Source organism: Spermophilus citellus, assembly GCF_964194105.1.
Source record: "Spermophilus citellus genome assembly, chromosome: 6".
Taxonomy (NCBI): domain Eukaryota; kingdom Metazoa; phylum Chordata; class Mammalia; order Rodentia; family Sciuridae; genus Spermophilus; species Spermophilus citellus.
Window position 1 is genome coordinate 148317081 of NC_138187.1, and position 13852 is coordinate 148330932.

At 34.7% G+C, this 13852-nt stretch overlaps 1 protein-coding gene across 1 annotated transcript in view; it reads left to right on the plus strand.

Moving 5' to 3' along the window:
• The window catches only part of TPR (translocated promoter region, nuclear basket protein), a 66168-nt gene that overhangs the window by 11070 nt on the left and 41246 nt on the right, over window positions 1-13852 (plus strand). The window contains exons 7-17 of the mRNA XM_081297856.1: window positions 5569-5733; window positions 6313-6405; window positions 6580-6660; window positions 6741-6828; window positions 7714-7854; window positions 8476-8567; window positions 8656-8853; window positions 10653-10760; window positions 11832-12058; window positions 13033-13196; window positions 13658-13791. Of these exons, the coding sequence (XP_081153982.1) occupies window positions 5569-5733; window positions 6313-6405; window positions 6580-6660; window positions 6741-6828; window positions 7714-7854; window positions 8476-8567; window positions 8656-8853; window positions 10653-10760; window positions 11832-12058; window positions 13033-13196; window positions 13658-13791 (1491 nt within the window). The remainder of the gene's footprint in view (window positions 1-5568; window positions 5734-6312; window positions 6406-6579; window positions 6661-6740; window positions 6829-7713; window positions 7855-8475; window positions 8568-8655; window positions 8854-10652; window positions 10761-11831; window positions 12059-13032; window positions 13197-13657; window positions 13792-13852) is intronic.

Genomic DNA, 13852 nt, shown 5'->3' on the forward strand with positions numbered 1-13852 from the left:
AATTGTGCCGCTATAATCATTGATGCAGCCGTATCCCTATAGTGCGCTCTTTTAAGGTCCTCAGGGAATAGTCCGAGAAGTGCAATAGCTGGGTCAAATGGTGGTTCCATTCCCAGCTTTCCCAGGAATCTCCATACTGCTTTCCAAATTGGCCTCACCATTTTGCAGCCCCACCAGCAGTGTACAAGTGTACCTTTTTCCCCACATCCCCGCCAACACTTGTTGTTGTTTGACTTCATAATGGCTGCCAATCTTACTGGAGTGAGATGGTATCTTAGGGTGGTTTTGATTTGCATTTCTCTGATTGCTAGAGATGGTGAGCATTTTTTCATGAACTTGTTGATTGATTGTATGTCCTCCTCTGAGAAGTGTCTGTTGAGGTCCTTGGCCCATTTGTTAATTGGGTTATTTGTTATCTTATTGTTTAATTTTTTGAGTTCTTTGTACATTCTGGATATTAGGGCTCTATCGGAGGTGTGGGGGGTAAAGATTTGTTCCCAGGATGTAGGCTCTCTATTTACCTCTTTTATTGTTTCTCTTGCTGAGAAAAAACTTTTTAGTTTAAGTAAGTCCCATTTGTTTATTCTGGTTGTTAACTCTTGGGCTATGGGTGTCCTATTAAGGAATTTGGAGCCCGACCCCACAATTTGTAGATCGTAGCCAACTTTTTCTTCTATCAGACGCAGTGTCTCTGATTTGATATCTAGCTCCCTGATCCATTTTGAGTTAATTTTTGTGGATGGCGAGAGAAAGGGATTCAATTTCATTTTGTTGCATATGGATTTCCAATTTTCCCAGCACCATTTGTTGAAGATGCTATCCTTCCTCCATTGCATGCTTTTAGCCCCTTTATCAAATATAAGATAGTTGTAACTTTGTGGATTAGTCTCTGTGTCTTCTATTCTGTACCATTGGTCCACCCGCCTGTTTTGGTACCAGTACCATGCTGTTTTTGTTACTATTGCTTTGTAGTACAGTTTGACCTCTGGTATCGCTATACCTCCAGATTCACACTTCCTGCTTAGAATTGCTTTTGCTATTCTGGGTCTTTTGTTTTTCCATATGAATTTCATGATTGCTTTGTCTATTTCTACAAGAAATGCCGTTGGTATTTTGATTGGCATCGCATTAAACCTATAGAGAACTTTGGGTAATATCGCCATTTTGATGATGTTAGTTCTGCCTATCCATGAACAGGGTACATTTTTCCATCTTCTGAGATCTTCTTCTATCTCTCTCTTTAGGGTTCTGTAGTTTTCATTGTATAAATCTTTCACCTCTTTTGTTAGGTTGATACCCAAGTATCTTATTTTCTTTGAGGATATTGTGAATGGAGTGGTTTTTCTTATTTCCATTTCAGAAGTTTTGTTGCTGATATATAGGAATACCTTTGATTTATGCGTGTTGATTTTATAACCTGCCACTTTGCTGAATTCATTTATTAACTCTAGCAGCTTCTTTGTAGACTCTTTTGGGTCTGTTAAGTATATTATCATGTCATCCGCAAATAGCGATAGTTTAATTTCTTCTTTTCCTATTTTTATGCCTTTAATTTCTTTTGTCTGTCTAATTGCTCTGGCTAGTACTTCGAGAACTAAATTGAATAGAAGTGGTGATAGAGGGCATCCCTGTCTTGTTCCAGATTTTAGAGGGAATGCCTTCAATTTTTCTCCATTCAGAATGATGCTAGCCTGAGGCTTAGCATAGATAGCTTTTACAATGTTGAGGTAAGTTCCTGTTATCCCTAGTTTTTCTAGTGTTTTGAACATAAAGGGATGCTGTACTTTGTCAAATGCTTTTTCTGCATCCATCGAGATGATCATGTGGTTCTTGTCTTTAAGTCTATTGATGTGGTGGATAGCATTTATTGATTTCCGTATATTGAACCATCCTTGCATCCCAGGAATAAATCCTACTTGATCATGGTGCACAAGTTTTCTGATATGTTTTTGTATTCGATTCGCCAGAATTTTATTGAGAATTTTTGCATCCAAGTTCATTAGAGATATTGGTCTGTAGTTTTCTTTCTTTGAAGTATCTTTGTCTGGTTTTGGGATCAAAGTGATGTTGGCCTCATAGAATGAATTTGGAAGAGCTCCTTCTTTTTCTATTTCTTGAAATAGCTTGAAAAGTATTGGTATTAATTCTTCTTTGAAGGTTTTGTAGAACTCCGCTGTATACCCATCTGGTCCAGGGCTTTTCTTAGTTGGTAGTCTTTTGATGGCTTCTTCTATTTCTTCTTTTGTTATTGGTCTGTTTAAATTGTGTGTGTCTTCCTGTCTCAATCTGGGCAATTCATATGCCTTAAGAAATTTATCGATATCTTCGTTATCTTCTATTTTATTAGAATATAGGGTTTCAAAATACTTTCTAATTATCTTCTGTATTTCTGTAGTGTCTGGTTGTGATATTGTCTTTTTCATCCCGTATGTTAGTAATTTGAGTTCTCTCTCTTCTTCTTTTCGTTAGCGTGGCTAAGGGCTTGTCTATCTTATTTATTTTTTCAAAGAACCAACTTTTAGTTTTATCTATTTTTTCAATGGTTTCTTTTGTTTCAATTTCATTGATTTCTGCTCTAATTTTAATTATTTCTTGTCTTCTACTACATTTGCTGTTGTTTTGCTCTTCCTTTTCTAGATTTTTGAGGTGTTGTGTGAGTTCATTTATTTGTTGGTTTTTTCTTTTTTTGAGGTAAGAACTCCAAGAAATGAATTTCCCTCTTAAAACTGCTTTCATTGTGTCCCATAAATTCCGGTATGTTGTGTCTGTGTTATCATTTGACTCTAAGAATTTTTTCATCTCCTCCTTTATGTCTTCTATAACCCATTGATCATTCAATAACATATTGCTCATTTTCCATGTGATGTAGGATTTTTCCTTCCTTCTTTTATCATTGATTTCCAATTTCATTCCATTATGGTCAGATATGGTGCATGGTATTATCTCCACGCCTTTATATTTACTAAGAGTTGTCTTATGGCATAATATATGGTCTATCTTTGAGTAGGATCCATGTGCTGCTGAGAAGAACGTGTATCCACTTGATGATGGTTGATATATTCTATATATGTCGGTTAAGTCTAGGTTATTGATTGTGCTGTTGAGTTCTATAGTTTCTTTATTCAGCTTTTGTCTAGAGGATCTGTCTAATGGCGAGAGCGGTGTGTTGAAGTCACCCATAATTATTGTGTTGTGGTCTATTTGACTCTTGAACTTGAGGAGAGTTTGTTTTATGAACGTTGCAGCTCCATTGTTGGGTGCATACAAATTGATGATTGTTACGTCTTGTTGGTGGATGGTTCCTTTTAACAGTATATAGTGACCTTCTTTGTCCTTCTTGATTAACTTAGGTTTGAAGTTGATTTTATTCTATATGAGTATGGCCACTTCTGCTTGCTTCCGAGGGCCATGTGAGTGGTATGATTTTTCCCAACCTTTTACCTTCAGCCTGTGTATGTCTTTTCCTATCATATGAGTCTCTTGAAGGCAGCATATTGTTGGATTTGTTTTTTTGATCCAGTTTACTAGCCTATGTCTCTTGATTGGTGAGTTTAGGCCATTAACATTTAAGGTTACAATTGAGATATGATTTGTATTTCCAGTCATGCTTCTTTATTTATTTATTTTAGTTTGGTTAGTTTTGCTTTTTGGTTATTTTCCTCCCCCTTTACTGAGATACTTCCTGCTGTTAGTTTTGGGCACTATTTTTCACATCCTCTTCTTGTAGTGTTTTGTTCAAAATGCTTTGCAGAGCTGGTTTTCTTGCTGCAAATTCTTTTAGCTTTTGTTTATCGTGAAAGATTTTAATTTCATTGTCAAATTTGAAGCTCAATTTTGCTGGATATAGTATTCTTGGTTGGAATCCATTATTTTTCAGCGTTTGAAATACGTTATTCCAGGATCTTCTCGCTTTCAAAGTTTGTGATGAGAAATCTGTCGTTAACCTAATTGGTTTACCCCTGAAAGTAATCTGCCTCTTTTCTCTCGTAGCTTTTAATATTCTCTCCTTGTTCTGTACGTTGGCTATCTTCATAATTATATGTCTTGGGGTTGGTCTATTATGGTTTTGAATGTTTGGGGTCCTGTAGGCTTCCAGGATTTGGCAATCCATTCCATCTTTCATCTCTGGGAAGTTTTCTAGAATTATTTCATTTAATATGCTGTCCATTCCTTTGGTTTGAATCTCTGTGCCTTCTTCTATCCCTATGACTCTCAGATTTGGTTTTTTTATGACATCCCATATCTCTTGAATAGATTGCTCGTGGGAATTAAGCATCTTTTCTGTGTTGACTATATTCTTTTCAAGTTGATAAACCTTGTCTTCATTATCTGATGTTCTGACTTCTACTTGATCAAGTCTATTTGTAATATTCTCGTTTGAGTTTTTAATTTGGTTTATAGTTTCCTGTAATTCTAGGATTATTGTTTGTTTTTTTTTAATATCTCTATCTCCTGGTAGAGCTCGTTCTTTGCCATTTGAATTTGTTTGTTTAATTCATTTTTTATTTCTTGGACTTGCTGTCTCATGTCTTCTCTAATATTCCTTTCCATTCGAGTTAGGTATGCCTTGAGTTCTTTCCCTATACCTGTTTCTGAAGTTTCTATGTCCTCCTGTAGAATTGAGTAGTCTTGCATTGTTTGTAATCCTTTTTTCCCTTGTTTTCTCATGTTGTCCACGTTACTTTCCAGCTCTTTTTGATTGTCGTGTTTCTGCTCTCCTCTATAGATTTGTTTTGTTTCTGTATTACTCTGATGTCTCTCCTTTGTGTTGTTGAAGTATGACTGCTAACGTGGATTCCGCTGGGAAGGAATTCCGACGTTCGAGCTCCAGTGACGACACTACTCTGCTATGACGGGCCCCAGTCTCCTTGCCGGGGTGCCCTAATAGGGGGGTGTGACTGGACTGTCTCTGTGTGGTTTCAGCTCCCGGTCGTGGCAGGCGGGTAGACTCCAGCCGCCCAGTATCACAGGCCGCGGGCAGGTGATCCGTCACCAACGGGAGGGCGTTCTCCTACCGCCCAGTTACGCGGGCAGTGGGTGAACTGTCGCCGGTGCGCCTGCAGTTTACAGCTGCCCAGTCGCGAGGGCCTTGCCTCTAGGCTCCTGGTTTCTCCTGCTAGCCTTGGTTTCTCCTGCTAGACCAGATTTCCCCTCAGTGATGATTCTCGGCAGTTCAAACTGTACTCTGTGCCTGTTTTGTTGTTGCAATCTGTCGGACAGTGGCGGTGGATACTTCAGCTGTCCAAGATGGTGGCCGCTGGTTACCTTAGTGGAGTGTCCCTTGTGGGGGGTGGGGCTGTACCGCTTCCGTCCCTGCCAACAATCCCGAACTCAGCCCTGGGGTCAGTGCGGGCTTGGGCTTGGCTGGTGGGATACCACCGTGTCGCAGCCACTTAATTCCCTGCTGACTAGTTAACCCCTTCTCTGGGGCGCCACGCCTTCTGTAGCCTCGAATACTTATTTTTGTTCTAAAATAAAATTCTGCTGTATCCCTTAGCCACAGACAAAACTCTTTTGAATAACCATATATTATTTTTAACTGTAAACATTATTTCTCAATTTCTTTAGTATCGAGAAAAACGTTTGGAGCAAGAAAAGGAATTGCTACGTAATCAAAATAAATGGCTGAATACAGAGTTGAAAACCAAAACTGATGAACTTCTGGCCCTTGGAAGAGAAAAAGGAAATGAAATTCTAGAGCTTAAGTGTAATCTTGAAAACAAGAAAGAAGAGGTAAATAAATAAAATTACATTTCTCTTCATATTGGATATCACATTCGTGTGTCAGTTTATTAATAGTGGACCTAATTATTTGTTATATATGACTAGTGGTCAAATGTGGAGGGTGTAACTTATTAATACTTAGCCTATGAAAATAACAAATTGCATCTAAATAAAGAATTTATGGGGCTAGGATTGTGGCTCAGTGGTAGAGTGCTTGCTTAGCATATGTGAGGCACTGGTTTGATTTTTAGCACTACATATAAATAAGTAAAATACAGATCTATTGACAACTAGAAATATTTTAAAAAGAAAGGAATTTATGATTTTTATGACTCTTGATACCATCAACTGTCTTTTAAAATATCTTTCCTAAGTTGCATGTTTAAGAAATGGTTTTTGAGTTTTGTGAATTAAATCCAAACATTTTACCCCATGAGCTGTTATGTTTCATTTTCTTCAATATGCATATGCATATCTTGTGTAAATTACCTTTTTTGAATGTATGTACAGAGGGGAGAGGTTTGCTCTTGCTTGGTGGTATAAACATCAAATTCATTTCAGTTAATGACATCCCCTCTCTGTTTCTAGGTTTCTAGACTGGAAGAACAGATGAATGGTTTAAAAACATCAAATGAGCATCTTCAAAAGCATGTAGAGGATCTATTGACCAAATTAAAGGAGGTATAGATGACTACTATAAAGATCTGTTTCTTCTACAGAAATATTAAGAACTTAAGAAGCTGTTATTTTATAAAATGATGACGTATTTTAAACTGTCTCTGTTACCATAAAATTACCAGAAGTATAGCTAAGTAAATAAAATCACTTGTTAAAATTGGGTTTTTTTCCCCTCAGGCCAAAGAACAACAGGCCAGTATGGAAGAGAAATTCCACAATGAATTAAATGCTCACATAAAGCTGTCTAATCTATACAAGGTAAGGCTTCCACAACATATGTTGGTACCCTAATGTAAGATTATTGACTGGTAGGTAACTTTTTTCTCCTTGGCTTTTAGAGTGCTGCTGATGACTCAGAAGCAAAGAGCAATGAACTAACTCGGGCAGTGGATGAACTACACAGACTTTTGAAAGAAGCTGGAGAAGGTAAGTGCTTCCAATTATGGGAAGATTATTGTTTAAGTTTGTTTAGGTAATTGGCATTAGAAGTCAGGCTTTCTTTTATTAAAAACAAAATTTAGTACAGAAGAAAGATCCTTGGATTAGGAAAATTAGAATTATATTTTAAAGCAAATAGTGTATTTGAAAATATAGATAGCATTTTAAAAAAATTCTCATGTAGTAATTCTTACTTTGTAAGTGAAAACTTTTTTAAGTTATCCATAGCATATTGTAAGGTCTTTTATTGCCTTAAATTCTTGCTTTTTCTTCTTAATAACATGTATTTATAGTTGTTGTTCTGTATCTGCAGGGATTGGTTCTGCAACTCCTCAAGGATATTAAAATTTGAGGATGCACCAGTGTCTTATTTGAGATGGTGTAGTGTTTGCATGTAACCTACACAAATCCTTTTGTTTATTTATTTTTGGTGGAACTGGACCTTTGGCATGTTTTTGTGTAGTATTAGGAATTGAACCCAGGTGCTAGTCACCTGGTCTTAAATATTTTCAATCCTTGAATTGAATTCATGGTGCAGAATTCAGTGATATGGTGAGTCAACAGTGTTTAGGTTCTATTCCAGTCATTTTCTGTATTGAAACCAGACATATATTACAGCCACTTTTTTACCATTTAAGACCTCATGTTTTCCTTCTGGGTATAAGACATCAAAAGGAGAAAGAGACTCATTAGGCAAAGACATTTCAGGGATTCTAAGTAGAGTAATGAGGTACAGTAGATAGTTGTCAGTTATAGCCTCTTTAGAACTTAACTGTTGTCTATTGAAGGGGAAAATGACTATTCTCTTATAGTTTATGAACTGTAAGACTTTAATTATATATTTGGTTATTCTCTCTTTAAAAATGCTTTTAGCCAACAAAGCAACACAAGATCATCTTGTAGAAGTGGAAGAATCTAAAGATCAAATGGAAAAAGAAATGCTTGAGAAAATAGGGAAATTGGAGAAGGAATTAGAAAATGCAAATGACTTGCTTTCTGCCACTAAACGTAAAGGTATGGCTGATAACATGCTGTTTATTCCTGTTTATTCCTTATTCCTTGAAGTACTAAAACTTATCTACATAATAGTTTAATTACACTAAATTATGACAGTATTTATCTGTCATTCTGTCATGTAAGAAACTATCACGTTATACAATTAGAATGTTTTACCTTAAAAAGAATTATCTATATCTTTACTGAGCCATCAGATATAAGTATTATTTGATCAATTTCTATATTGGGTGTCAATTCTCAGGGCACTTAGTGTTACTGTAATTATTGTGATTCTTAGAATTGGGTTGTGTTACGTGACTTTGGGTTCTCATTTTTTAAATTTTTTCATAGGAATTAATAATTGATATGTGATAGTTCCTTTCACTTATCCTTTGCTTCTTTTTAAAAAGTTATTAATAATCCCGGCATGGTGGTATACATCTATAATCCTAGCAGCTCGGGAGGCTGAGGCAGGAGGATCAAAAGCTTAAGGCCAACCCAGACAACTTAGTGAGACTGTCTCAATATTAAAAGGGCTGCGGATATAGCTCAGTTGTAAAGCACCCCTGTTTCAGTCCTCAGGATCATAAGAAATAAAAATAAGAAAATTATACTAGATTTTTATGTGTGTTGGCACAGGAGCTATACTATCTGAAGAAGAGCTTGCCGCTATGTCTCCCACTGCAGCAGCTGTAGCTAAGATAGTGAAACCTGGCATGAAATTAACTGAGGTAAGAATGCTATTAAATCTTGTTATTTTTGGTAGACTACATACTCCTATTATTCAGCTTCAATTTGAAACAACTCATCTACTTTCAGCTGTATAATGCTTATGTGGAAACTCAGGATCAGTTGCTTTTGGAGAAACTAGAGAACAAAAGAATTAATAAATACCTAGATGAAATAGTGAAAGAAGTTGAAGCCAAAGCACCAATTTTGAAACGCCAGCGTGAGGAATACGAACGTGCACAGAAAGCCGTGGCAAGTTTGTCTGTTAAGCTTGAACAAGCGATGAAGGTTGGTTCCACTCCTAAATTTTAGTTGTTGCATTTAAAAAAAAAAAAAAAAAGTTTATTAGATAGGTATTTCTTGAGATATTTGAGTCAGAAAAAGCTAAATATACTTTTGATTGCTACAGTAATTAAACATTTTGAAGCTTCTTACTACATTATTATATACTTTTAGTTATAAGATGTTCTACCTTCAGTTAAAATTGCTACAGCCTTTCACGTTTTTTAAGGCATTTGATATGTTTTCTTTAGGATTCTCTAGTGGAGGATAATAGCCAATCTTCATGGACTGCTTTTAAAATAACAATCTGTTTGTAATAGAACTCTTCTAAGTTTCGCCTGATCATTCTTTCTCAGATGGTTTTGATAGCCTATCTAGTAATGCTAATGTTGTTTGACTATAGGTAAGAACTTTTTAATACCATTTCATAATTTGGCTTTTTTTTTTTTAAGAGAGAGAGAGAGGAGAGAGAGAATTTTTAATATTTTTTTTTTTTTTTAATTTTCGGCGGACACAACATCTTTGTATGTGGTGCTGAGGATCGAACCCGGGCCTCACGCATGCCAGGCGAGCGCGCTACCACTTGAGCCACCTCCCCAGCCCCTTGGAATATTTTTATATACATTATTTTGTTACTCCTTTTACACAAAAAAATTCAAGGAAATTCATCAATACCCTTCTAAAGATTTTTATCTTGATGAAGTGTTTATACTCTAATGTTTTGCCTTTTTAAGAGTATACCTAGTAATGGTACTGAGGGATGTCTATAAGACTTATTAAATGAGTTCATTGCAGAAATTCATATAAATGAATTTGTATCTGCCATTCTAAACTGATAAATTTCTTGTTGTTTTTGGAGAATACAAGTAAATTATATCCTTAATTCAAAATTAAATCATGGCTGCTATTATAATTTAAAAGTCAGTTTAAAGCCATTTATATTTATATTATGTCTAATGATCTCTTTCTTCTGAATCAAATCAATTAAAATCTTGATCTGATGGGATACTGACTTTCTGACAACCCCCCTCCCATCATATTTTATCCCCTCATTCCTGCTGTATGGTTTGGAAAAGGGGTCAAATGGGTCCAGTTAAATCTGTCACTTTCTCTGTGTTGAGGATGTTTGCCTGGAGCTCTTTTTGTTTGAAAAGTGGGTGCTGAGATAGAGTGGCTTAAGAATTAGAACAGTAGCTGATTATTGTGGATAAACTGTTTGTTCCTTCATTAATATACAATGTGTTAATTAAAATCTTTAAATAGTTTTCACAACTGCTAAGGAATTTAAAACCTTTGCCCTGAACTGTGATTGATACTGTGAGTGATACTGTGATATGAAACTTTTTACAAAGCACAGCATGTATTTTCAGCCATATGTTTACTTTTGATGTTTATTTCCAGATAACCAGTGTAATAATGTTTATCACTGTATTGTAGTCCTTTTTCTTTTTGTCCTAGTCATAGAGATTTTGAGTGCATTAATGTGTCATCATATTGGTAATACATTATGAATTGATGTGGCTTATATGATTGTAGTCAATGAATTGGTGAAGTAGATAATTTTCCATTGTTTTCATAGTGACACTATAATGATAAACATTATTTGTAATATTGAGAAATGGCATGTTCATATCTATATACAATTTCTCTTTTTTGAAGACTACTGTATCATGTAGAATATTTATTTTATAAATTGATTAATATGGTATTTTAGCAATGTATATTTTAGTTATTCACATGCTTACTTTATTTGTAAGAATCCTAGAAGGAAGTACAGAATTTTCACTTAGGTTTACATTTTAAAGGAAATTCAGCGATTGCAGGAGGACACTGATAAAGCCAATAAACATTCATCTGTACTTGAAAGAGACAATCAGAGAATGGAAATACAAATAAAAGATCTTTCACAACAGGTTAGAATATTTTGTTTTCTTTTTTCTTTCTTTCTTTAAATACCAGCTATCTGGTATTAATAAGGTTTTAATTGGTTTGAAGATATCTAAGAATTACCACACTAGAAATTCTGAAAAACTGAGAATACTACTCTAGCAGAGTTATAGCCCAGTCAATATTTCTTCATATCTCCTCCCTATTTTTTCAGGTGTTTGATAAATTTTTAAATTTTATATACTCTCTATAAGTATACAAATAATTCAAAGGTAAGTAAAAATTTTTCTCCAATTCTCACCCTTCCCATACACCCCCATCTCCTAGAGTGTAAGTAATATTCTAATCTGATGAATATTCTTTCATATCCTTGTTATATCTAAAAACACATATCTAATAAGCATATATAAACATATAAAATTTGTATTTACTGAAATACAATACTATATGCATTACTCTGTTGCTTTACCTATTAAAGAGACACAGTTTCACTATATTACCTACATTGACCCTGATCTCCTGGGCTTAAGTAATTCTGTCTTAACTTCCTGAGTAGTTATGATTATAGGTGTGTAACACCAGGCCCAGCTTACTGGTTTGGGGTTTTTTATTTGTTTCTTTTTCTTTCTTAATGAACAAGTTAGTAAATGTAGGGCTATTTCATAGTATATACATAGCATGCATTTATAAAAATTTCATTCGGATTTCATAAATACATTTTTGGTTAAAAATCTGTTTTACATGCTTTTCCTGTGCCCTGTCATACAACATATACATAAACACAAATTAGATACATTTTACTGTGGGTTTTTTGTTTGTTATTGTTGTTTTATAGAAATGGGGCCATATTTCAGAATTGTGATTCACAAATTTTTAATAAATAACAGCTTTTATTATATATTTTAAAACAAATTTATTCCATTAAAATTTTCTATACTTAGATTTTAAAAGCTTTATGGTTCACATTTTAAGATAATGTGATTTAGGTCAAGTTAAGGGTTTTAATAAGTAATGTTTTCATAGGAAAATTATTTTATTCTAAATATTTTCAGAATCAAAGCTAATGCTATTATGTAACATTAAAATTTTGTTTTTAGATTAGAGTGCTTTTGATGGAACTTGAAGAAGCAAGGGGTAATCATGTAATTCGTGATGAGGAAGTAAGCTCTGCTGACATAAGTAGTTCATCTGAAGTAATATCACAGCATCTAGTATCTTACAGAAATATTGAAGAACTTCAACAGCAAAATCAGCGTCTGCTAGTGGCTCTTAGAGATCTTGGGGAAACCAGAGAAAGAGAAGAACAAGAAACAACTTCCTCCAAGTAAGCTGTTGACTACCTCAATTTGTTCAGGAAGCATTTGTTGAAATTTTCTAGGTGTCCCTAACAGTGCTGGATCCTGGGGATAGTGTTAAGTTAGGAGGGGAAAATTGAGCAGCAATCCCAAAAAATAAGAATAAAAAAAAGATCTACTGTCAGGAAGCTCAGCTTGTGAGTGACACAGATAGTAGAGCTAATAATAAATAAAATAAATACTTCATTGTGACTAATGCTATAATAGATACAATAGATTCCCATCCGTGGAAGCATTTAGTTGGAGCACCTAGATTTCAGGGGATAGAGCTGGCCTCATAGAAAAGATATGTAGGAGTTACTTCAGTAGAAAAAACGAGATTTTTCAGATGTGTATGGTCCTACAGGAGTGGAAATGACTCTGAAAGCAAGAAGACTGGAGTTAGGAGTGAGTAAAGTTAGTATAATTTTTGCAAACAGATTTTTTTAGATTACATTAATGAGTTCAAGTATCTGAGTCCTTTATAGTGGAGACTAAAAAGTAGTCCTTAAAATATCAACAAAAGCCAGGTGATGTGGCACACACCTATAATCCCAGTGGCTGGGGAGGCTAAGGCAGGAGGATCATGAGTTGAAAGCCAACTTCAGCAACTTAGCAAGGCCCTAAGCAACTCAGTGCAACCCTGACTCTAAACAAAATACAAAAAAGAGCTAGAAAGGTGGCTCAGTAGTTAAGTGCCCCTGAGTTCAATCTCCGTAAACCAACCCCTGCCAAAAAAAAAATATGTATACATATATATGTATATGTGTGTGTGTATATATATATATATATATATTTATATATATATATATATGTCCTATATATATATATATATACCAATAGAAGAGAAAAACAAGTAGCAAAAATGAAAAGAATATGCTGAAAATAATAATTTATAATAGAAATCATAATTGCCTAACTCTTAACTCATTCCTATAAAATAAATTGATGTCTTTCTTTACAGAATCACTGAACTTCAGCTCAAACTTGAGAACTCTCTCACTGAACTGGAGCAACTCCGTGAATCACGACAACATCAGATGCAGCTTGTTGATTCCATAGTTCGTCAGCGTGATATGTATCGTATTTTATTGTCACAAACAACAGGAGTTGTCATTCCATTACAAGGTAGGGTTTTTTTTACATTAGTTTGAGGAAATATTTTGGAAACGTACATTAGGGAACGGATTTTGCGATATAAACAGTAGCTACTCTGAGTGATGTTACCTTCAAATTTGCCATGTATGATCAATTATAACAGTCACCACATTATTTTATGCTTAATATAAAAGAAGAAATAGTGAATATTGTTGAGAAATGTACATTTTAGAATCATGAATTACAATGTTTTTATTAATGTTTTATCTGTAATAAATTACCTGAAACCAAATAAATTACCAGAAACCAAAACAATCTTAATAACATTGTTTACTAGAATCCTTATTTCAAAAAAACTCTATACTCTTAGGATTTCATTTTAAAAAGTTTAGACTGTTGATTTGGCAGTGATGTTTGCAAGTAAACATCAGATTAAAGCTAATTTACTCAAGTCAACAAAACATTGAATGAGTCTTTTTACTTTTCTGAAGCTTCAAGCTTAGATGATATTTCTCTTATGTCAACTCCAAAACGTTCAAGTACATCACAGTCTGTTTCCACTCCTGCTCCAGTACCTGTTATTGAATCAACAGAGGCTATAGAAGCTAAGGCTGCCCTTAAACAGGTAAAGATCTCACCTGTTTAAGATCACATTATCTTTGGTTTGGGTTTTTACAATGTCATCA